This window comes from Oncorhynchus nerka, linkage group LG7 (genome assembly GCF_034236695.1).
Source record: "Oncorhynchus nerka isolate Pitt River linkage group LG7, Oner_Uvic_2.0, whole genome shotgun sequence".
Taxonomy (NCBI): domain Eukaryota; kingdom Metazoa; phylum Chordata; class Actinopteri; order Salmoniformes; family Salmonidae; genus Oncorhynchus; species Oncorhynchus nerka.
Genome location: NC_088402.1, coordinates 79,997,252 through 80,023,246, shown reverse-complemented (window position 1 = coordinate 80,023,246; position 25,995 = coordinate 79,997,252). Strand labels below are relative to the sequence as shown.

Below are 25,995 nucleotides of genomic sequence, written 5' to 3'. Positions count from 1 at the left end.
TGGAGGGTGGGGGATAACTGTAGGGTGGGGAATAATTGTAGGGGTTGGGGATAACTGTAGGTGGGGGATAACTGGAGGGTGGGGATAACTGTAGGGTGGGGGATAACTGGAGGGTGGGGGATAACTGAAGGGTTGGGGATAACTGTAGGGTGGGGATAACTGTAGGGTGGGGAATAACTGTAGGGTTGGGGATAACTGGAGGGTTGGGGATAACTGTAGGGTGGGGGATAACTGTAGGGTTGGGGATAACTGTAGGGTGGGGGATAACTGTAGGGTTGGGGATAACTGTAGGGTGGGGGATAACTGTGGGGACGGTTGGGGAAACTGGAGGGTGGGGGATAACTGTAGGGTTGGGGATAACTGTAGGGTTGGGGATAACTGTAGGGTTGAGGATAACTGGAGGGTGGGGGATAACTGTAGGGTTGGGGATAACTGGAGGGTGGGGGATAACTGTAGGGTTGGGGATAACTGTAGGGTGGGGTATAACTGTAGGGTTGGGGATAACTGTAGGGTTGGGGATAACTGTAGGGTTGGGGAAACTGGAGGGTGGGGGATAACTGTAGGGTTGGGGATAACTGTAGTGTTGGGGATAACTGTAGGGTTGGGGATAACTGTAGGGTTGGGGATAACTGTAGGGTTGGGGATAACTGTAGGGTGGGGTATAACTGTAGGGTGGGGGGGGATAACTGGAGGGTTGGGGATAACTGTAGGGTGGGGGATAACTGTAGGGTGGGGGATAACTGTAGGGTTGGGGATAAATGTAGGGTGGGGGATAACTGTAGAGTTGGGGATAACTGTAGGGTGGGGGATAACTGTAGGGTGGGGGATAACTGTAGGGTTGGGGCTGACTGTAGGGTTGGGGCTGACTGTAGGGGGTGGGGGATAACTGGAGGGTTGGGGATAACTGGAGGGTTGGGGATAACTGTAGGGTGGGGGATAACTGTAGGGTGGGGATAACTGTAGGGTGGGGGATAACTGGAGGGTGGGGGATAACTGTAGGGTTGGGGCTGACTGTAGGGTTGGGGCTGACTGTAGGGTGGGGGATAACTGGAGGGTTGGGGATAACTGGAGGGTTGGGGATAACTGGAGGGTTGGGGATAACTGGAGGGTGGGGGATAACTGGAGGGTGGGGGATAACTGAAGGGTTGGGGATAACTGTAGGGTGGGGGATAACTGTAGGGTTGGGTCTGACTGTAGGGTGGGGGCTGACTCTGTAGGGTGGGGGCTGACTCTGTATGGGGATAACTGGAGGGTTGGGGATAACTGGAGGGTGGGGGATAACTGTAGGGTTGGGGATAACTGTAGGGTGGGGGGATAACTGTAGGGTGGGGGATAACTGTAGGGTTGGGGATAACTGTAGGTTGGGTGATAACTGTATGGTTGGGGATAACTGTAGGGTGGGGGATAACTGTAGGGTGGGGGATAACTGTAGGGTGGGGGAGAACTGGAGGGTGGGGGTTAACTGAAGGGTGGGGATAACTGAAGGGTTGGGGATAACTGTAGGGTTGAGGATAACTGAAGGGTTGGGGATAACTGTAGGGTTGAGGATAACTGTAGGGTTGGGGATAACTGTAGGGTGGGGGATAACTGTAGGGTGGGGTATAACTGTAGGGTTGGGGATAACTGTAGGGTGGGGGATAACTGTAGGGTTGGGGATAACTGTAGGGTGGGGATAACTGTAGGGTGGGGATAACTGGAGGGTGGGGGATAACTGAAGGGTTGGGGATAACTGTAGGGTTGGGGATAACTGTAGGGTCGGGATAACTGTAGGGTCGGGTCTGACTGTAGGGTGGGGGCTGACTCTGTAGGGTGGGGGCTGACTCTGTAGGGTTGGGGATAACTGGAGGGTTGGGGATAACTGGAGGGTGGGGGATAACTGTAGGGTTGGGGATAACTGTAGGGTTGGGGATAACTGTAGGGTGGGGGATAACTGGAGGGTGGGGGATAACTGTAGGGTGGGGGCTGACTGTAGGGTTGGGGGATAACTCGAGGGTTGGGGATAACTGGAGGGTTGGGGATAACTGGAGGGTGGGGGATAACTGGAGGGTGGGGGATAACTGGAGTGTGGGGGGGATAACTGGAGGGTGGGGGCTGACTGTAGGGTGGGGGATAACTGTAGGGTGGGGGATAACTGTAGGGTTGGGGATAACTGGAGGGTTGGGGATAACTGGAGGGTGGGGGATAACTGGAGGGTGGGGGAGAACTGTAGGGTGGGGGATAACTGTAGGGTTGGGGATAACTGTAGGGTGGGGATAACTGTAGGGTGGGGGATAACTGTAGGGTTGGGGATAACTGTAGGGTGGGGGATAACTGTAGGGTGGGGGATAACTGTAGGGTTGGGGATAACTGGAGGGTGGGGATAACTGGAGGGTGGGGGATAACTGAAGGGTTGGGGATAACTGTAGGGTGGGGGATAACTGTAGGGTTGGGGATAACTGGAGGGTGGGGGATAACTGAAGGTTTGGGGATAACTGTAGGGTGGGGGATAACTGTAGGGTTGGGGATAACTGGAGGGTTGGGGATAACTGTAGGGTGGGGATAACTGTAGGGTGGGGGATAACTGTAGGGTTGGGGATAACTGTAGGGTGGGGTATAACTGTAGGGTTGGGGATAACTGTAGGGTTGGAGATAACTGTAGGGTTGGGGATAACTGTAGGGTGGGGGATAACTGGAGGGTTGGGGATAACTGGAGGGTTGGGGATAACTGGAGGGTGGGGGATAACTGGAGGGTGGGGGATAACTGTAGGGTGGGGGATAATTGTAGGGTTGGGGATAACTGTAGGTGGGGGATAACTGGAGGGTGGGGGATAACTGTAGGGTGGGGGATAACTGGAGGGTGGGGGATAACTGAAGGGTTGGGGATAACTGTAGGGTGGGGGATAACTGTAGGGTGGGGGATAACTGTAGGGTTGGGGATAACTGGAGGGTTGGGGATAACTGTAGGGTGGGGATAACTGTAGGGTTGGGGATAACTGTAGGGTGGGGGATAACTGTAGGGTTGGGGATAACTGTAGGGTGGGGGATAACTGTACGGTTGGGGAAACTGGAGGGTGGGGGATAACTGTAGGGTTGGGGATAACTGTAGGGTTGGGGATAACTGTAGGGTTGGGGATAACTGTAGGGTTGAGGATAACTGGAGGGTGGGGGATAACTGGAGGGTTGGGGATAACTGGAGGGTGGGGGATAACTGTAGGGTTGGGGATAACTGTAGGGTGGTGTATAACTGTAGGGTTGGGGATAACTGTAGGGTTGGGGATAACTGTAGGGTTGGGGAAACTGGAGGGTGGGGGATAACTGTAGGGTTGGGGATAACTGTAGTGTTGGGGATAACTGTAGGGTTGGGGATAACTGTAGGGTTGGGGATAACTGTAGGGTGGGGTATAACTGTAGGGTGGGGGATAACTGGAGGGTTGGGGATAACTGTAGGGTGGGGGATAACTGTAGGGTGGGGGATAACTGTAGGGTTGGGGATAAATGTAGGGTGGGGGATAACTGTAGAGTTGGGGATAACTGTAGGGTGGGGGATAACTGTAGGGTTGGGGCTGACTGTAGGGTTGGGGCTGACTGTAGGGTGGGGGATAACTGGAGGGTTGGGGATAACTGGAGGGTTGGGGATAACTGTAGGGTGGGGGATAACTGTAGGGTGTGGATAACTGTAGGGTGGGGGATAACTGGAGGGTGGGGGATAACTGTAGGGTTGGGGCTGACTGTAGGGTTGGGGCTGACTGTAGGGTGGGGGCTGACTCTGTAGGGTTGGGGCTGACTGTAGGGTGGGGGCTGACTCTGTAGGGTTGGGGCTGACTGTAGGGTTTGAGGCTGACTGTAGGTTGGGGGCTGACTCTGGAGGGTTGGGGCTGACTGTCGGGTTGGGGCTGACTCTGGAGGGTTGGGACTGACTGTAGGGTTGGGGCTGGGGGGCTGACTCTGGAGGGTTGGGGCTGACTGTCGGGTTGGGGCTAACTCTGGAGGGTTTGGGCTGACTGTAGGGTTGGGGCTGACTGTAGGGTTGGGGCTGACTCTGGAGGGTTTGGGCTGACTGTAGGGTTGGGGCTGACTCTAGAGGGTTGGGGCTGACTGTGGACCTATATGTTGGAGGGCCTAGGTATAGCATAGCCAACAGGGGAAGGGGCTGCCTAGTAAACTACATGTTGGGATGCAGGGGGCAGGGTGTACAGACCCCAGAGCTGTACTGCTGGGGCTGGTGTGAGCTCAGCTCACACTTTAGCATGTATATGGGGCGCTGTTGAGTTGTCTGGGGGACTTTGTATGGGTGTGGGGCGTACGGGGGGTTCTATGTACTGTGGACAACGAGGGGGGCTTGGTTCTAACTTTCTAGGTCTGTTAAAATAAAGTAACGTTTGTTATTTTAATGATGTAACTATTGGGCCAATAAAATAAAATCTCTTTCTCCCTCTCTCTCTTTCCGTCTCTGTGGCTGCCTTTTTCTCTGCCTGCCCAGACTTTAATATGGTTATGATTAGAGACGGGGCTATGGGAGGGAGGGAGGGGGGAGGAGGGGGCTCATATTTACTGCAGGGGTAATGGGGGAGGTGCAGTGTAAAGACAAATCGAGAGAACCAAGAGGGATCTGAATAGAGCAGAGGAGGGGAGGGGTTATGTTTGTTTGCATTCGGGCTGAAATATGAAAAACAAAAGAAAGCTGGGACAAAAAGAGAGGAGAGGAGAGAGAAGAATGGAATAAAGTTTTGTCCTCTTAACAAATCAGTCCCCGCCTAGCAGCACGGGGCTCTGGCCACTTCCCCTCCTCTTCCCCTCCCTCCTCCTCTCTCTCAATCTCTCTCCACCCCCTCCCTCTGGGTCCCCTCTCTCTCTCCCTCTCTCTCTCTCCACCCCCCCTCTCTCAGTCTGAGGCAGTTGGTTCGCTCCGCTGTGCCGTATGTGTCTGGGATGCAGCAGTGAAAGAAAGAGAGCTGAAAGAGTGAGAGAGACAGAGAGAGAGAGAGAGAGAGAGGGAGCTGTTATTTAGGTCTGTTACAGCAGACAGGGAGCAGCTCGCCCTAGGGCAGGGGGAGACGATAAAGCAACACTGAACTCAGAACAGCACATTCAGCTACAGATACAGCCAGGCAGGAACCAGCCCTGCATTCCAGCTGAGGGGAAGGGAAAGAAGGTATAGAAACTGAAGTGCCAGCAGGAAAGGATAGAACAAACGGCAGAGAGAGAGAGAGAGAGAGAGAGAGAGAGAGAGAGAGAGAGAGAGAGAGAGAGAGAGAGGAGAGAGAAGGAGAAGGAAGGAAGGAAGGAAGGAAGGAGAAGGTAGCAGCAACACATGAACACAAGGGTTTGAACCGGGACCTTCACTGCTGCTACTGTTGTTGTTGTTGTTGTACTACGGTAAGGTGACCTAACTACTCCAGGAACAAGGAAGGGGGGGTACAGTAGCAGGTTTAACCTGTGTGTTCTCAGGAGGTAGGGACTAGGGAGGGGGTACAGTAAAAGGAGGTTGAAAGCTCCACCGCCATGTTTGACTGTATGGAAGCTCTGGGGATGGGCCCACGCCAGCTATATGATGTCACCAGCCGGGGTGCGTGCATGCTGCGGAAGGCGAGCCCCTTCTTCGCAGGGCTGGACCCCTTCGCTTGGACCGGCAGTGCCAGCGTTCAATGTAAGTCAATGGCATCCTGTTTGCATGTCCTGGTACTGGAGCCTGTTGGGACAGCTGCACTAGCTACCCAGGGACAACTAGCTAATGCTACGATATAATATGCTAGCCTCTGTGTGTGTGTTTGTTTGATTTCTGAGTGGCTGCAATGCTAACCTACATGTTCAGGTTTGACTGTGACAATGTTAACCCACAGGTTCAGGTTTCACTGTGGCAATGCTAACTCACAGGTTCAGGTTTGACTGTGACAATGCTAACCCACAGGTTCAGGTTTTACTATGGCAATGCTAACCCACAGGTTCAGGTTTCACTGTGACAATGCTAACCCACAGGTTCAGGTTTCACTGTGACAATGCTAACCCACAGGTTCAGGTTTCACTGTGATAATGCTAACCCACAGGTTCAGGTATCACTGTGACAATGCTAACTACAGGTTCAGGTTTCACTGTGACAATGCTACCCCACAGGTTCAGGTTTCACTGTGACAATGCCAACCACCTGAGTTTTGACCTTGTGGGGTAGGTTAGGTTCTGTATACAAAACAGAAAAGAGTAAGAAAGTACAGATGAAATATTGAGAGGAAGAGAGAGAGGGAGAAACCTGACACTTTTGACAAAATGTCAGCCATCCACATTACATTGGTCTTGTTCCCTTCACAATCGCCTCTGTGACAGCTACTGGTGCTTTCCATGTGGAGACTACAATGGGTTTTGAATCTAGTCTTTTTTTTAATATAAAGTAGACATAAAAAGCAGTTTTCTAAAAACATTTCTGTGCTCCCTGTGATTTTAGTTGGAGGTATTGTTGGTGTTTATGTTTGTGTGTAAGGATTTTTCTCTCAAGCTAAATAGCTATAAATTAATCAGTAGATGAATTATTGAATGGATAAATTTATGAATAAATTAGTAACTTGGAATGTTGCTAGGTTTCAGAAGAGCCAAAGGGTCTTGCCAGATTTCTTTTCTCTCTCTTTTTCTGTGTCAGTGTTCACATTTTTCCTCCCTCGCTCCCTCCTTTCCAGACTTCAGACACTACTCTGGCTCTAACAACAGGCCTGTCTCAGATAGACAAAACTTGGGTCAATTTCCATAGGCGTCCAGGGGGCCTGTGTGGCTGGGAGAAAGAAGGAGTGGGGGTGTGTGGTTCTCTTCTAGGGAGCAAGCCAGAAATGATACAAGCAAGAAGAAATACACAACACACCATCAAACTACGAACAATCTAGCTAGTTTAGTTGTTGCACACAAACAACACGTTTGCTTGCTTCTGTTCATGTGTTCCTATTTAGTTTTTGAAAGTCCTTTTGTAACCCAGACGCTGTGTTGTGTTCACACTGAGGGTTGTTTTTCAGATTTTATTTGTTCAACCTTCTGCTTTTTTGTTCCTTTTTACTGGATCTTGGGGGCAGTCATCTGTCTTCATTACTCGTGAAGACACCAGCGTTTCAGTGGCTGTCATACACACTGGGCTCTCTTTAATGAAGACAGATGCCCTGTCAGGACAAGGGAGGCCGAGGGGGACTCCATGCAGACCAGCCTCTCCTCTTCTGCCTTGCTTTCTTCTTTCTTTCCTGTTCTCCATTCTTCTGCTCTCCTCTCCTCTCCTCTCCTCTCCTCTCCTCTCCTCTCCTCTTCTCACCTTTCCTCTGCTCTTTTTTCCTCTCCTCTCTCCTACAGCCAGCCAAGGAGCTCTGATAATAACAAAATATTAGTTTATTTAGTCAGAGACCTCACCGCTCTCACCGACCCACACAACCATTTAAAACGTAGCCAATCAGGTCCCAAAGTTATTGTATTTTTGTTCTTTGTAACAGGAAATCAAAGAGAACGAACGACGGGTGAATTGGTGTTGCTGTGCTAGTGTGTGTGTGTGCACCTGTGCTAGTGTGTGTACTTCTGTGCTTGTGTGTGTGTGTGTGCACCTGTGCTAGTGTGTGTGTATACTTCTGTGCTAGTGTGTGTGTGCGCATCTGTGCTTCTGTGTATGTGTGTGCTGTGTACTGTTTTAGTCTTTCTGTGTTTAGTCTTAGTAAATAAGGTGACCCTATCCCACACGAGGAGCGGACATAATATCTCTCCTTACTGAACCAGTTGGCCCTCATTGTCCTCTACAATGAGGCAGATGAATTGATGTTTGAGTCTGATCTCTCATTAGGCCTGGCCAGCTGCAGAGCACAGTGACCTGTGTCTTAAATGGCACCCTATTCCCTATATAGTGCACTACTTTTGGCCAGAGCCCTATGGCTATGGCCTATGTGCCATGATCAAAAGTAGTGCACTATATAGGGAATAGGGTGCCATTTGGAACACAGGTGAACCAGGGAACTAGCAGCAAGCAAAGTAAAGACACTCAGCTAGGAGAGCTCCTCTACTCAGCTCTGCTCTCATAGCATTAACAACAATCAGGACTTCTTGAGTCTTGAGTCCCAGTCAGCTGCTTAAAGTGTGACACCATTCCTTAAATTTGGCCTAGATATTCTGTGAGTTTATTTCTGTTTGAGGGAGGACTCTAAAATCAGAGAAAATAAAGATTTTAACATATTTTTATCAAAGATTTTTAAACAGCCCCCCACAACTATGTGCAATTGTTCTCTACATGCAATCTAAACATGACCAACATGGGGATTCGTTGTGGAGTTATTTTTTGTGATTTTATTACAATTCTGACATACATATGTCATGCTTTAAAAACAATTTTTACTCAGAAGCAAATCTGGAAATCAGCGGGTTAGGTTTTGAATTTCCTGGGTTTTCTCAATGTCATTGCTTTTTGTCTCAATCTGTTTTGAATCAAAGGGAGTTTTAGTGTGTGGTCATGATCAGCTTTTCTGTTTTCTGTCTGGTGGTTGGAGACTGCTGCTTTTCTGTCCAATGTCAGAGGTTACAGAGAGGCTGTGGGCTGGCCAATGTCATATCCACAACATGTGTGGTGTCCTTGTCTGCCTTTTGAGAAGGAGGAGAGAAGAGCCTCTTAAATGGCTGTTATTGTGTAGCCGACTGCTGTTTAAGTGTCTGATGTTATGTAGCTGGAACTAATACATCAGGGCTGCATGGAAAGGAAAATGGTAAAATGATTTAGACATTTGCCAATAAGCTAGAAATGACTCAACTGTCATACTAGATGACATTTGATGATATGAAGAAGGTTTGATGAGCTGTTCCTTCACTTGCTATGTTACTGTGCTTGGAAGGATAACGCAATTGATCTCTAATTCATGGACAGGAAAAGGATAATGATTTAGTCATACGATAATAGTTTATTCATATGTCAATGATAGCTAAATGTGTACCAGATGCCAAATGATGATGTAAAAAAGATTTCCTGCCTTTCGCTTCAGTTGTCATGTTAATCTTCTCATGCAGTGGCTTTATCATCTCATACTGTAGTATTAGAAAAGGGGTCATGTTTTTTAATCATAAAAAAAGTTTTAATTTAATCTTTATTTAACTATGCAAGTCAGTTAAGAACAAATTCTAATTTACAATGACGGCCGAGCCCGGATGACTCGGGGCCAACTGTGCACTGCCCTATGGGACTCCCAATCACAGCCGGATGTGATATAGCCTGAAATCAAACCAGGGACTGTAGAGACACCTCTTGCACTGAGATGCAGTGCCTTAGACTGCTGCGTCACTCGGGAGTTATAAACTGGGTGGTTTGAGCCCCGAATGGTGATTGGCTGACAGCCATGGTATATCAGACCGTATACCATGGGTATGATAAAACATTTATTTTTACAGCTCTAATTATGTTGGTAACCAGTTTATAATAGCAATAAGGCACCTCGGGGGTTTGTGTATGGCCAATATTCCACGTCTAAGGGCTGTGTCCAGGCACTCTGTGTTGCATCGTGTGTAAGAACAGCCCTTAACCGTGGTATATTGGCCGTATACCACACGTCCTCGTGCCTTATTCCTAATATATTTGATGTATTATAGTAACCAACAGAGTCATGTTTACTGTCTAACTGTACCTTGGCCTATTTTGGATTGTTTTGACTTTGATATCCCCCTTAATGTCAATATATTCACAATCATGTTATGTGGTAATAACAGATAACACTTTATTAATCAAAACACACACACACACACACACACACACACACACACACACCCCCACACACACAACCCCCCACCCCCACACACAAACCTCTTTGTTTTCCCTTAATGTGCTGTTCGATGTGAATTGATGAGCTAATTGAAACAGGCGCTATATCTTTCTGGCTTGGAGGGCAAGACAACTACGTCCCAAATGGCACCCTATTTTCTGTATAGTGCACTACTTTTGACCAGGGCCCATAGGGGTTATATAGGAAATAGGGTGCCATTTGGGACGCAACACAGACTACTAAGTGGTTCCTGTGACCACTGTCACACCGAGCAGCTCAGATCATTCTCTCTACTAATGGAACTACAGATCATTATCTCTTCCTAATGGAACTCTGCAGTTATTTCATTAGAATTACAAAAGATTCAATTAAAATATTAGAATGCCTGAGGGGGCAGGACTGTGAATAGATAGTGGGTTGGTTGGTTGGTTAGGAGGGATGGTTAGGAGCGATGGTGAGTGTGTGGTGGGTGGGTGGGTAGTGTGTCAAATCAAATCAAATCCAATGTTATTTGTCATGAGCGCTGAATACAACAGGTGAAATGCTTACTTTTACAAGCCATTAACCAACAATGCAGTTCAAGAAATAGTGTTAAGAAAATGTTTACCAAATAAACTAAAGTAAAAAATCAAATGAAATAAAAAGTAACACAATAAAATAACAATAACAAGGCTATATACAGGGGGTACCGGTACTGAGTCAATGTGGAGGGGTACAGGTTAGTCTAGTTAATTTGTAGGTAGGGGTAAAGTGACTACGCCTCAATAATAAACAGCGAGTATCAGCAGTGTAAAAACAAAGGGGGTGGGGTGTCAATGTAAATAGTTTGGGTGGCCATTTGATTAATTGTTCAGCAGTCTTACGGCTTGAGGGTATAAGCTGTTAAGGAGCCTTTTGGACCTAGACTTGGTGCTCCGGTACCGCTTGCCGTGCGGTAGCAGAGAGAACAGTCTATGACTAGTGTGACTGGAGTCTTTGACAATTTCTTTGGGCATTCCTCTGACACCACCTAGTATATAGGTCCTGGATGGCAGGAAGCTTGGCCCCAGTGATGTACTGGGCCATACGCACTACCCTCTGTGGTGCAGCTGTCTAACTTTTTGAGGATCTGGATACCAATGACAAATCTTTTCAGTCTCCTGAGGGGGAAAAGGTGTTGTTATGCCCTCTTCATGACTGTCTTGGTGTGTTTGGACCATGATAGTTCATTGGTGATGTGGACAACAAGGAACTTGAAACTCTTGACCCGCTCCACTACAGACCCATTGATGTTAATGAGGGCCTGTTTGGCCCTCCTTTTCCTGTAGTCCACGATCAGTTCCTTTGTTTTGCTCACATTCAGGAAGAGGTTGTTGTCCTGGCAGGTCTCTGATCTCCTCCTTGTAGGCTGTCTCATCAGGCCTACCACTGTTGTGTCATCAACCAACTTAATGATGGTGTTGGAGTTGTGCTTGGCCACAGAGTCGTGGGTGAACAGGGAGTACAGGAGGGGACTAAGCACACACCACTGATGGGCCCCAGAGTTGAGGATCAGAGTGGCAGATGTGTTGTTGCCTACCCTCAACACCTGGGGGCAGCAGTCAGGAAGTCCAGGATCCAGTTGTAGAAGGAGGTGTTTAGTCCCAGGGTCCTTAGCTTAGTGATGAGGTTTGTGGGCACTATGGTGTTGTCAATGGACAGCATTCTCACATGGGTGTTCCTTTTGTCCAGGTGGGAAAGGGCAGTGTGGAGTGCGATTGAGATTGCGTCATGTGTGGATCTGTTGGGTTTCCAGGATGATGGTCTAGGGTTTCCAGGATGATGGTGTTGATGTGAGCCATGAACAGCCTTTCAAAGCACTCCATGGCTACCGACATGAGTGCTATGGGACGGTAGTCATTTAGGCAGGTTACCTTCGCTTTCTTGGGCACAGGGACTAAGGTGGACCTCTTGAAACATGTAGGTATTACAGACTTGATCAGGGAGAGGTTGAAAGTTTCAGTGAAGACACTTGCCAGTTGGTCTGAGCATGCTCTGAGTACACATCCTGGTAATCCGTCTGGTCCCGCGGCCTTGTGAATGTTGACCTGTTTAAGGCCTTGCTCACATCGGCTACGTAGAGCATGATCACACAATTGTCCGGAACAGCTGGTGCTCTCATGCATGCTTCAGTGTTGCTTGCCTCAAAGCGAGCATAAAAGGCTTTTAGCTCATCTGGTAGGCTCATGTCACTGGGCAGCTCCAAAGGGTTTCCCTTTGTTGTCCATAGTAGTTTGCAAGCGCTGCCACATCCGACGAACGTCGAATGTCAGAGCCAACGAACGTCAGAGCCGGTGTAATAGAATTCAATCTTAGTCCTGTATTGACACTTTGCCTGTTTGATGTTTTGTAAGCGTCATGATTAGTTGTACGGATGTTGCCTGTTATCCATGACATCTGGTTGGGATATGTACGTACAGTCACTGTGGGGATGACGTCAGGGCAGCAGCAGGTATGTGTACTAGTCAGCCAGTTCTGTGCTGTGATGACATACATAAACCCTGTTGATCCCTACAAGATCATGTCAAATGAATGTGTGCAAGTAAAAAGGCTTAAATTGTTGTGTTACTGTAACGTCAAAATGGGTAGACCAAGGCGCAGCGTGATTTGGGTTCATCATAATTTATTTAACTGTGAACCAGCAACAAAACAATAAAGAGAAACAAACAAACGAACGTACAGCCTTGTAGGGCTCAAACGCAACAATACAAAAACAAGATCCCACAAACAACAGGTGGGAAAGGCTGCCTAAATATTATCCCCAATCAGAGACAACGATAGACAGCTGCCTCTGATTGGGAACCATACCAGGCCAATATGGAAATACAAAAACTAGACTACACATAGAAATAATAAACTAGAGCACCCCCCAGTCACGCCCTGACCTACTCCACCATAAAAAATAAAGGTCAGGACGTGACAGTTACAAGGTGGGGTTAAAATAGATTTAATTGTTTTTTTAAATTTATTGATTTATATAAAAAACACTGTAATGTCAAAGTGAAAGAAAAAACAAATATACTGTATCTTGATTACATAATTATTCAACCCCCTGAGTCACTAGAATCACCTTTGGCAGGGAATACAGTTGTGAGTCTTTCTGGGTAAGTCTCTAAGAGCTTTGCAGACCTGGACTGTACAATATTTGCAAATTATTCTATTTAAAATTCTTGAGGTCTGTCAAGTTGGTTGTTGATCATTGCTAGATAGCCGTTTTCAAGTCTTGCTATGGATTTTCAAGACGATTTAAGTCAAAACTGTAACTAGGCCACTCAGGAACATTCAACATCATCTTGGTAAGCAACTCCAGTGTATATTTGGCCTTGTGTTTTAGGTTATTGTCCTGCTGAAATGTGATTTTTGTATCCAATTGTCTGTTGGAAAGCAGACTGAACCAGGTTTTCCTCTAGGATTTTGCCTGTGCTTAGCTCTATTCTTTTCCAATGTACCTTAAAAACTCCCTAGTCCTGGCAGATGACAAGCATAGTCACAACATGATGCAGCCAATTCCAAGCTTGAAAATATGAGGAGTGGTACTCAGTGTTGTGTTGTGTTGGATTTGCTCCAAACGTAACACTCTGGATTCAGGACATGCAGTTCATTTCCTTGGCCTCGTGGTGAAATCCCTGAGCTGTTCCTTCCGCTCCGGAAACTGAGTTAGGAAGTGACGCCTGTATCTTTTTAGTGACTGGGTGTATTGATACACCATCCAAAGTGTAATTAATATTGACTCAAGACATTTCAGCTTTTCATTTTTAATTTATTTGTAAGAATTTCTAAAAACATAATTCCACTTTGACATTATGGGATATTCTGTGTAAACTAGTGACACAAATCTCAATGTAATCCGGTTTAAATTCAGGCTGTAACACAACAAAATGTGGAAAAGGTCAAGGGGTGTGACTACTTTCTGAAGGCACTGTATGTTCTCAGAATATGTAAGGGATAACCAAAGAACACATATAGGCCTTCAATGTCAAATAATGAAAGACATGGAAGGTGTGTTCCGTGACGCGCTAGCAGAGTTGAACAACCTTCCACAGAGTTGCATTATTTTCCCGAGAACGCACAGAGCCCTGAGCTCATTATCCCGTTCACACCATGGATATAATTTAACCACTAAAAATGTGTTCATTTGCAGGCAGAAATATCTTGGTAACCAATCAAACAGACTCGCAAGTTTAGCTAACCAAACCATCAGTCCTAGCTTGCCCTTATGAAAATCGATTTCAACAATGCCAATAATGTTTTCAATTCAACTTTTGCTTTGAAAAGCAGCTCAAATAGAACATGTTAGAATGAACTATAGACATTGAATTGTACCATGCTGATATAGACGGTTGCCAGGTGACGAATGATGCCTCCTGGCGGCCATGTTGGAAGACCACCGCATCAATTCTTCTGACAAACTACCCCAAGCTGCAAGACAACAGTGCCTTAAAGTCTTAAAGTAGTTGATTCATCACCATGGTCTATTTCTTGGCAGTATTTGGCTGCTCTAACCAGACAGAAAAGACAAAGGGATTTTTTACAGATTCCCCGCAATCATGAAACACCAAGGATATAGACTCAAAACTATCAGAAAGCTAAAAAATATTTTTGCCAGTGAAGACCTGAACCCAGACAGCTGTCAGTACAGGGTCTGCTACGATCATTTTATCACTGGTAAGTCTGATCGATTTCGAGTTTAGTTTAGTTTAGCTGTTTTAAGTTATGCCAACCAGGTGTTGACAATAAGACCAAGTTAGCCAACCATAGCTAGTTAAATAGCTTGTAGTCTAGCGTCTCGTCTCCCTCATAGGCGGCAGCATGTGAGTTTCAAGTTTTGGGGAAATGCACCTTTGTAATAAAGCATTGCAAATATCTATCATCACATTTTCAGATTAATGTAAGCCTACTATTCCTACTGTGATGAGCTGACTGGATAGTCATCATTTAATTTTTCTTTGCACAGGAAAAATGTGGCCATTGATAAACACATTTCATGCAATTCTACCACAATTTATATGACTGGAGACATATCAAAAATATTTTTAAATATGACAAGTCACGGGCTAGACTAGGCCTACTTTGCTGACACAGATAAATAAAAACAGATTTTTAAAAAACGGCCTTGTCTTGAATAAAACCATCTAATTTTGTCCTACGAAAAAGGGGAGACTCCAATTGTACAGCCTGGAGGAGGACATTATTGTCCCAAAAAGCTCCATTGGCACTGAACCAATGCTAGTTTGTTGAGAACTTTATTCATAAGAGGAAAAATGGATGGACATTACAGCATAGGACAAAGGTCTGAGTGGAATAGGACAACCTGCTGTGTTGACTATTGGTTGTTCCAGCCCAACAATAGATTTAGTCTTTATTTGACACTTAACAATTAAGAGCCCTAATGGTACAGGTGACCTGAAGAAGTGATACTGTGACATCAGGCGGGCTTTTGATTTGTTTATGTACTGCTGTAGGTTCACCAGCTGACCTCTATCAAGACACCATGTCGACTGGATTCCCACTGTGGATTCCCACCGTGGATTCCCACTGCTGCTGCAGCAGCATCCGTTTCTACTTCTACTACTTAGTCTTTTTCCAGATATGAAAGGAGACATCCCTCAGTTAGACAAATAACTGCTGATTAAACAGAAACACAGTTTCATTGTAATTTATATTTATGTACACAGTAAATATATATAAATGCAATTTGGAACATTGGAAAATAGTATTGTTTATGATATTGTAAACATTCTGTACTATAATAATAGGCTATATTATGTATGGCTGAAATGAAAAGTATTGTGTGTGTTATTTCTTCGTTGCGTTGCCCCATTGAATAAAATGTATTTCTTATGGCCTACCTATTCTTTCTTTTACAATTTTAACACATTTAGCATAGATAATGTAATTGTTGTATTAGTCCTAGGCAAATCATCTTCATTATCACAGTACCACCTCAAAGTGCCACTCAGACTTTCTGGGAGAAAAGTATCTGTCATTGAAATTGGTAGTAGTGGTTGTGTGTATGTTTTAAGCTAAGGATCCTATCATTTCCTGCTTCCAGACATTTCACTGCCTAGATTACAAGGATTGGATTTGCACTAAACAATTTAATGTCAGCACAAGGCATGTACAAAATGTAGTGTAATGATTAGCCTCATATACAGTACATTGTCTACTGGTATGGTTTTTAAATTGAGAACATATAGCCCAACAATATTGTAAACAGTGTGTGAGTTAAGCTATTCTCTGCTTCAGATGCACAGTGTCATGGGGTGCATTGCAGATGCCCATAAGCCTAATGCCATGATACTGTACAGTAGGCCAGTGGTTCCCAACTCCATTCCTCGAGTACCCCAACAGTACACATTTTTATTGTAGCTTCGGACAAGCACACCTGATTCAACTTGTCAAATAATCATCAAAGCCCGGTTGCATCTAAACATCTTAAGTATTTCTCTTAAGGAATAATGTCCCCTTACCTAAGGGAATTGTTTAAGGGTGTTGTTTTTGTTTTGTTTTTTTATTTCACCTTTATTTAACCAGGTAGGCCAGTTGAGAACAAGTTCTCATTTACAACTGCGACCTGGCCAAGATAAGCAAAGCAATGCAACACAAACAACACAGAGTTACACATGGGATAAACAAACGTACAGTCAATAACACAATAGAAAAATCTAAATACAAACTAAATACATGTGCAAATGTAGTAAGATTTGGGAGGTAAGGCATAAATAGGCCAATAGTGGCGAAATAATTACGATTTAGCATTAACTTTGGAGTGATAGATGTGCAGAAGATGAACGTGCAAGTTGAGATACTGGGGTGCAAAGGAGCAGAAAAATAAATAACAATATGGGGATGAGGTAGTTGGGTGAGCTATTTACAGATGGGCTGTGTACAGGTGCAATGATCGGTAAGCTACTCTGACAGCTGATGCTTAAAGTTAGTGAGGGAGATATGATTCTCCAGCTTCAGTGATTTTTGCAATTCGTTCCAGTCATTGGAAGCAAAGAACTGGAAGGAAAGGCGGCCAAAGGAGGAATTGGCTTTGGGGATGACAGTGAAATATACCTGCTGGAGTGCGTGCTACAGGTGGGTGCTGCTGTGGTGACCAGTGAGCTGAGCTAAGGCAGGGCTTTACCAAGCAAATACTTTTGGATGACCTGGAGCCAATGGGTTTGGCGACGAATATGAAGCGAGGGCCAGCCAACGAGAGCATACAGGTCGCAGTGGTGGGTAGTATATGGGGCAAAATAGATGGCAATGGGATAGACTACATTCAATTTACCGAGTAAGAGTTTTGGAGGCTATTTTGTAAATGACATCGCCGAAGTCAAGGATCGGTAGGATGGTCAGTTTTACGAGGGTATGTTTGGCAGCATGAGTGAAGGATGCCTTGTTGCGAAATAGGAAGCCGATTCTAGATTTAATTTTGGATTGAAGATGCTTAATGTGATTCTGGAAGGAGAGTTTACAGTGTAACCAGACACCTAGGTATCACAGTGCTAGCTGTGCCACCAGAGACTCTGGGTTCGAGCCCAGGCTCTGTCGCAGCCGGCCGCATCCGGGAGGTCCATGGGGCGACGCACAATTGGCCTAGCGTCGTCCGGGTTAGGGAGGGTTTGGCCGGTAGGGATATCCTTGTCTCATCGTGCACTAGTGACTCCTGTGACGGGCCGGGTGCAGTGCACGCTGACCAGGTCACTAGGTGTACGGTGTTTCCTCCGACACATTGTGCGGCTGGCTTCTGGGTGGGATGCGCTGTGTTAAGAAGCAGTGCGGCTTGGTTGGGTTGTGTTTCGGAGGATGCATGGCTCTCGACCTTCGTCTCTCCCGAGTCCGTACGGGAGTTGTAGTGATGAGACAAGACAGTAACTACTAACAATTGGATACTACGGAATTGGGGAGAAAAAGGGGGTAAAATAAAAAGAATAAAAAAGAATAAGCAGGCATCCTCTACTGACAGAATGAGTTCAATATCCTTCCAGGATACCCGGGCCAGGTCAATTAGAAAGGCCTGCTCGCTCGTTGAAGTGTTTTAGGGAGCTTTTGACAGTGATGAGGGGTGGTCGTTTGACCACGGACCCATTACAGCCACAGGCAATGAGGCAGTGATCTCTGAGATCCTGGTTGAAGACAGCAAAGGTGTATTTAGAGGGCAGGTTAGTCAGGATGATATCTTTGAGGGTGCCCATTTGTACTGATTTAGGGTTGTACCTTGTAGGTTCCTTGATAATTTGTGTGAGATTTGTGTGAGATCTAGCTTAGATTGTAGGACGGCTGGGGTGTTAAGCATATCCCAGTTTATGTCACCTAACAGTACGAACTCTGAAGATAAATGGAGGGCAATTAATTCACATATGGTGTCCAGGGCACAACTTAGGGCTGAGGGGGGTCTATAACAAGCGGCAACAGTGAGAGACTTATTTCTGGAAAGGTGGATTTTTAAAAGTAAAAGCTCGAATTGTTTGGGCACTGACCTGGATAGCATGACAGAACTCTGCAGACTATCTCTGCAGTAAGATTGCAACTCCACCCCTTTGGAAGTTCTATCTTGGTGGAAAATGTTGTAGTTGGGGATGGAAATTTCAGAATTCTTGGTGGCCTTCCTAAACCAGGATTCAGACACAGCTAGGACATCAGGGTTGGTGGAGTGTGCTAAAGCAGTGAATAAAACAAACTTAGGGAGGAGGCTTCTGATGTTAACATGCATGAAACCAAGGCTTTTACGGTTAGAAAAGTCAACAAATGATAGCGCCTGGGGAATACGAGTGGAACTGGGGGATACAGGGCATGGGTTAACCTATACATCACCAGAGGATCAGAGGAGGAGTATGATAAGTGTACGGCTAAAGGCTATAAGAACTGGTCGTCTCGTGCGTTGGGAACAGAGAATAAAAGGAGCAGATTTCTGGGAGTGGTAGAATATATTCAGGGCATAATGTACAGACAAGGGTATGGTAGGATGTGAGTACAGTGGAGTTAAACCTAGGTGTTGAGTGACGATGAGAGAGGTTTCGTCTCTGGAGGCACCAGTTAAGCCAGGTGCGGTCTTAGCATGTGTGTGGGGTGGGACAAAGAGCTATCTAAGGCATGTTGAGTGGGACTGTGGGCTCTATAGTGAAATAAAACAATAAGAACTAGGCAAGACAGTAGTAGACAAGGCATATTGACCTTAGAGAGAGTCATAACGCAATCACAGGTGTTGATCAGGAGAGCTAAGACAACAATGGTTAAATGGCGATGAATGGGCAGAGCGAGTCAGTTAGGTACATACAGGACCTGAGTTTGAGACTGGGGCCGACAGGTAAACAAAATGAGGTACAGTGTTATTGAAACAGTCCAGGCGGCATCATCAGTGTAGCCGAGTGATCATAGGGTCAAAAGAGCAGCAATATGTGAGTAGGTGAGTCAGGGTGCCGTTCGGTAGTCACTACTACGCTAGGCGAGCAGAGGACACAGAGTTCAGAAAAGCTAGCAGGCTGGGTCTAGTAGATTGTTCTTCGGCGACATCGTAACAGAATAACCTGTTGAGACCACATTGGACGATCACGACGGCAGTCCAGTCGTGATGGATTGGCGGGGCTCCGTTTCGACAATAAAGGGTCCAGGTCAACTGGCAAAAGAGGTATTGTTGCCCTAGAATTAGCTGGTATATGGGCCTAGCTCGAGGCTAGCTCAAGGCTAGCTGGTGCTTGCTTCGGGACAGAAGCATTAGCTAACAGTAGCCACTCGTTTGCAGCTAGCTAGCTGCGATGATCCCGTGTAATGATCCGGAGCGGCAGGAATCCGGTGATGTGGTAGAGAGAAGCAGTCCGATATGCTTTGGGTTGATATCGCGCTGTGCAGACTGGCAGGTATTTTCTGAGCTAATGCTGGATGCTGACCGAGAAAAAGGTGAAGACCGCTAGCCATTGCTAACAAAGACTAGTAGCTAGTTAGCTGGCTAGCTCCTGGTGGAAGTTTCAGTAATAAGGAATAAAAATAGCAGATCCATACCACATTGGGTGAGACGGGTTGCAGGAAAGTATATTTAGTTCGTAGATATAAAGTCCTGCTATTTAAACGGGATAAGACAAAAACAAACACACACTTCCGACTGCTATGCCATCTTGGTTGGCTGATCCAGGATCTCTGAAACGTTTAGGGCCTCTCAAACGTTTTCCTTAGGTAAGGGCATGCTTAAGGGTTTTACGGTAGTTTGAAGGCATGTAAGACAGAAAGAGTCTCTGGTTACCATGGAGACAACCTGATTCACTGACTCAACATCTCCTTAAAGAGATCGCATTTATTTTGGGGGATTGCAAAATATAACTTCTACATTCAAGACAGGGGAACCAAATTGATTCATAAGAGAATAAAACTAATTTATTTTAGTTACTTTTTTTTCTCAACTTATTTCTATTACTTTCCAGCACATCAATTTAACTTACACTACATTTATTTTTAAACCTGTATTTAACTAGGAAAGTCAGTTAAGAGCAAATTCTTATTTACATTGACGGCCTAGGAACAGTGGGTTAATTGGCTTGTTCAGGGTCAGAATGACCGATTTTTACCTTGTCAGCTCGGGGATTCGATCTAGCAACCTTTCAGTTCTAAACCACTCGGCTACCTGCCACCCCTACATTACCAAAAGTATGTGGACAGGTGGATGAACGGGCATGGGCATTAATATGGAGTTGGTCCCCCCTTTGCTGCTATAACAGCCTCCACTCGTCTGGAAAGGCTTTCCACTAGATGTTGTAACATTGTTGCAGGGATTTGCTTCCATTCAGCCATAAGAGCATTAGTGAGGTTGGGCACTGATGTTGGGCAATTAGGCCTGCCTCAATTCACCCCAAGGGTGTTCGATGGGGTTGCTGTCAGGGCTCTGTGCAGGCCGGTCAAGTTCTTCCACACCAATCTCGACAAATCATTAATATAGGGACCTTGCTTTGTGCACGGGGGCATTGTCATGCTGAAACAGGATAGGGCCTTCCCCAAATTGTTGCCACAAAGTTGGAAGCACAGAAGCATCTAGCATGTCAATATATGCCTAGCCCGAGCTATTAAAAACAGCCCCAGAATATTGTTCCTCCTCCACCAAACTTTACAGTTGGCACTATGCAATTGGGCAGGTAGCATTTTCCTGGCATCCGCCTAAACCAGATTTGTCAGTCGGACTGCCAGATGGTGAAGCGTGTTTCATCACTCCCAAGAACTTGTTTCCACTGCTCCAGAGTTCAATGGAGGTGAGCTTTACACCACTCCAGCCGACGCTTAGCATTGGGCATGGTGATCTTAGGCTTGTATGCGGCTGCTCGGCCATGGAAACCCATTTCATGAATATCCCGACGAACAACTATTGTGCTGACGTTGCTTCCAGAGGCAGTTTGGAACTCGGTGTGAGTGTTGCAACCGAGGACAGACTATTTTTATGCGTTCTAAGTAGCCAACAAACACCAACAAACTCTATTGTGTCTGAGCCCTAAGAAGGCAAGGCTAGTCAGTGCATGTGAGGTGACTGGGGCCCATACAGGTTATGGTGATTAGACTGACAGGCCGATCTGTTGTATTAACACTTTACAGTGTGTAGACGGGCTATAAGCTGTCATGACAGCACAGAGCTGGATTCCAGCAAGGGACTGTGGAATCTAGCCTGGGAAGTCCTGCCTAACCCTAACCCTCTCTGGCTGGCTGTGGTTCTGACATAGCAGTCCCAGCGCTAGGGATTTTGATTATGGGCACACAGACACTAGCGAGGTCTTACACACACACACTCGGACGTACACACACACACATCAACGCACGCACGCACGCACCCACACGCACACACACACGCACACACCACACACACACACACACACACACACACACACACACAGGTACATCTTCTCATTTGCACCCAGGTCCAACCACCACATACAGCCAACCAGACAAGTCTTACATAACTTACAGCCAGCATTGGATCTGGGATGTGTGTTATTTTTAGCCTGTACTTTCTATCAAATGTTTGTCTACTATTCCTGCACTGACCTAGTATATGTCTAATAGAAGTATACCAAGGCCTCTACATGTCTTTGTCGCATACCAAGGTTATTATAGTAAATGAAAAATGTAACTAAATGAAAAATGAAAAAACTATTTAGTAAATTTTGGGCAAAAATCGAATGGGGTTTTCAGGCATTTTCTTCTAATGGGGTTTTCGAACTTCTGAATCTGGCAGGAACATTCTGCCAGGAGATGGCAATACAAATAGGGCTAGCTTGTGCTATTAGGCTACTAGCTATCACCAGTGGAAATGCACGGTAACAGGGAAGAAATCCCAAGGGCAAGCACGGAGCGTGATCAATGGCGGCAGCAAACCCAAAACCAGTGGTTGGTCGAAAAACGGAAAAGCCCTGTATGGGATTATTTTGATTACATTGCTGAGAGACAAAAGTAAATGTATTGGAGTGTCAGAACATTCTTAGAAAAAAGGGTTGCAAAAGGGTTCTTCAGCTGTCCCCATAGGAGTACCCGTTTGGGATCCAGGTGGAATCCTTTTGGGTTCTGTGTAGAACCCTCTGTAGAAAGTGTTCTACAGGGAACCCAAAAGAGTTTTACCTGCAATCAAAATGGGTTCCTCAAAGTGTTCTCCTATGGGAACAATTGAAGAACCATTTAAGGTTCTAGAGGAACCTTTTTTGTCTAAGAGTGTAGTGTGTGGTACAGAGATCAACTTAAAAGTTAATCTGATTAGCACTCCCAAAGAAGCATACAAACTATTTGAGGATAAAGACAAGGTGAGACAGCCACCAGCTAGCAGTAACATTAGCTGCACGTCAACATTGCCAACGACAACCTCTTCCCAAGGAAAACCAACTTTAGCATTGTGCTTGAAAAGAGCAGAAACGTGGCAACCTCATCCAATGAGCATAAAAACAGATAAGCATTGGTGTAGTTATTCAATGATTCTGGCAAGTCCACAAGACTGTGTGAGGAGCCAGCCTTCTGAAAATTCAACGAGACACTTGATCCTAAATTCAAAACTCCTGGAGCTTATAGAATAAATTGTTGCTTTGCAGGAGATTATGAAAGAGGCAAGAAAAGTAACCTGTTGTGTTTGCGGATGGAGCGAGAAAGGACTGTTTTGTTGATGGGCATATCAGCATGCTTCTATCACCCCTCCACTAGCAAGGCACAGCATTTACCTGATTCAATTTATTGAGGTTCCGGTCCCGGTTGCATAAAACATCTTAAGTCAATTTCCACCTCATCTATTCCCTTAAAGTTCCCTTAACTTTCAGTTGCGGAAAACATTTTAAGATGAATCTTAAATTAAGTGAAATATTTAAGGGTGCCCATGAGGTCCCTTAAGGTCCCTTAACTGCTTCATTAAGTATGGATATCAATGTAAACAGCATTTGTGGAAGTGAATGTTGCTTTCCTCTGCCCTGTTTGCAAAAGGAAAACATCAATCAGCTAGCTGGGTGTATACTTAGCTATTCAATTGAAGGTGCACAATATGTTCTGGGATTCCTCCGTTGGCATTGAGCAGTACACCACATCAGTCATTGGTTTCATCAATAAGTGCATTGATGACGTCATCCCCACAGTGACCGTACGTACATACCCCAGCCAGAAGCCATGAGCTAAAGGCTAGAGCTGCCACTTTCAAGGAGCGGGACTCTAACCCGGAAGCTTATAAGAAATCCCGCTATGCTCTCCGACAAACCATCAAACAGGCAAAACGTCAATACAGAACTAAGATCAAATTATACTACTGGCTCTGACTCTCGTCAGATGTAGCAGGGCTTGCAAACCATTACAGACTACAAAGGGAAGCACAGCCAAGAGCTTCCCAGTGACACAAGCCTACCAGATGAACTAAGCTACTTCTATGCTCACTTCGAGGCAAATAACACTGAAACATGCATGAGAGCACCAGCTGTTCCAGAAGACTGTGTGAATACTCTCTCTGCAGCCGATGTGAGTAAGACCTTTAAAACAGGTCAACATTCACAAGACCGCAGGGCAGACTACCAGGACGTGTCTGCAAGCATGCGCTGACCAACTGGAAATTGTATTCACTGACATTTTCAAACTCTCCTTGTCCGAGTCTGTAATAACAACATGTTTTAAGCAGACCCCATAGTCCCTGTGCACAAAAACAGGTAGCCTGCCTAAATGACTACCGACCCGTAGCACTCACATCTGTAGCCATGAAGTGCTTTGAAAGGCTGGTCATGGCTCACATCAACACCATTATCCCAGAAACTATACCCCTCCAATTTGCATACCGCCCTAACAGATTTACAGATGATGCAATCTCTAATGCACTCCACACTTTCCTTTCCCACCTGGACAAAAGGAACACCTATGTGAGAATGCTATCCACTGACTACAGCTCAGCGTTCAACACCATAGTACCCTCAAAGCTCATCAATAAGCTAAGGACCATGGGACTAAACACCCCCCTCTGCAACTGGATCCTGGACTTCCTGACGGGTCACCCTCAGGTGGTAATGGTAGGAAGCAACCCATCCATCACACTGATCCTCAACACAGGGGCCCCTCAGGGGTGCATGCTCAGTCCCCTCCTGTACTCCCTTTTCACTCATGACTGCACGGCCAGGTACGACTCCAACACCATCATTAAGTTTGCCAATGACACAACATGGTAGGCCTGATCACCGACAATGATGAGACAGCCAAAAGGGAGGAGGTCAGAGAACTGGCCGTGTGGTGCCAGGACAACAGCCTCTCCCTCAACGTGATCAAGACAAAGGAGATGATTGTAGACTACGGGAAAAGGAGGACCAAGCACGCCCCCATTCTCATCGACGGGGTTGTAGTGGTTGGGAGCTTCAAGTTCCTTGGTGTCCACATCACCAACAAACTAGCATGGTCCAAGCACACCAAGATAGTCGTGAGGAGGGCATGACAAAACCTATTCCCCCCAGGAGACTGAAAAGATTTGGCATGGGTCCTCAGATCCTCAAAAAGTTATACAGCTGCACCGTCAAGAGCATTCTGACTGGTTGCATTACTGCCTGGTAGGGCAACTACTCGGCCACTGGCCGCAAGGCACTACAGAGGGTAGTGCGTACGGCCCAGTTTAACACTGGGGCAAAGCTTCCTGCCATCCAGGACCTCTATACCAGACGGTGTCAGAGGAAGGCTCTAAAAATTGTCAAAGACCCCAGCCACCTTAGTCATAGACTGTTCTCTCTGCTACCGCACGGCAAGCTGTACCAGAGCTAGACAACTAACTCTAACCTCAACCTCAAGTTAGTCAACTACCCCCTAACCCTCCCAAGTTAAACAACTGTTTCCCAAATAGCAACCTATTCCCTACATAGTGCACTACTTTTGTGATAGTGGTGCCCTATATGGGGAATAGGGGGAATAGGGTTCAATTTGGGTCCATGACTCATGACAGTGGAAGGAAGATAAGGGCTTTCAAAGAGCTTGGTTGGAATGGTTTGCAGTGCTATGACATGTCAAGGACTTATTTCTATTGTGGTCCTCAAAATGCTTTCACAAACAGAGTGCTTTCACTGGTTGGTTGGTGGGCACAAAGGAAGTGTGTCTTGCTGCCACCCATCCCTGTTGGCATTGTGCTTGTTTCAGGCAGATTGCTAAAGATTGACTTTGAAATTGGACGTCTGTCCATGTCTTGAGGATGTCGGGAAATGACAAAAAGGGAGTGCTACTGCCATTCGGATTTTGTGGAAATATCGTGCAAACTGTCCTTTAACCTTTAACTTCGAAATGTAACATTTGGAGAAACAGAATGATGCTGGGCAGGAGGAGTAAACCCAGGGTGTGAAAAACACTTCGAAATTTGATGTTTGGAACAACTTTGAAATTTGACGTTTGGAGAAAGGTGGATAAACATCAGAATCTGAAATCAAATTGGTTAAACCGTGAGACCTTGTTGCTTGTTTGCTGTGAGCGGATGTCACGCCCTGACCTTAGAGAGCTTTTATTGTCTTTAATTTGGTTTGGTCAGGGTGTGATTTGGGTGGCCATTCTATGTTCCTTTTTTCTATGTTTTGTATTTCTTTGTTTTGGCCGGGGATGGTTCTCAATCAGGGACAGCTGACTCTATTCTCTATTTAATTCGGTATCTCTGATTGGGAACCATACTTAGGTAGCTTTATCCCACCTATGTTTTGTGGGTAGTTATTTTCTGTTTAGTGTTTTCTGCACCTGACAGGACTGTTTCAGTTTGGTTTAGTCTCTTTGTTATTTTGTTCCAGTGTTCAGTTCAATAAAAGTCATGCTGCGC

The 25,995-nt window shown here is 45.9% G+C and overlaps 1 protein-coding gene across 4 annotated transcripts in view; it reads left to right on the top strand.

The window, feature by feature from the left end:
- Positions 1-25,995, top strand: part of LOC115121341 (retinoic acid receptor gamma-A-like) — a 124,022-nt gene that overhangs the window by 64,727 nt on the left and 33,300 nt on the right. For 2 of the 4 annotated variants that reach the window (XM_029650400.2, XM_029650399.2), the window contains exon 1: positions 5,241-5,626. The exons of the other annotated variants lie outside the window; for them this stretch is intronic. In XM_029650400.2, coding sequence (XP_029506260.1) covers positions 5,482-5,626 — 145 coding nt within the window. In that variant the 5' untranslated portion in view covers positions 5,241-5,481. Of the gene's footprint in view, positions 1-5,240; positions 5,627-25,995 lie in introns of those variants that run through there. 4 annotated transcript variants of the gene reach the window in all.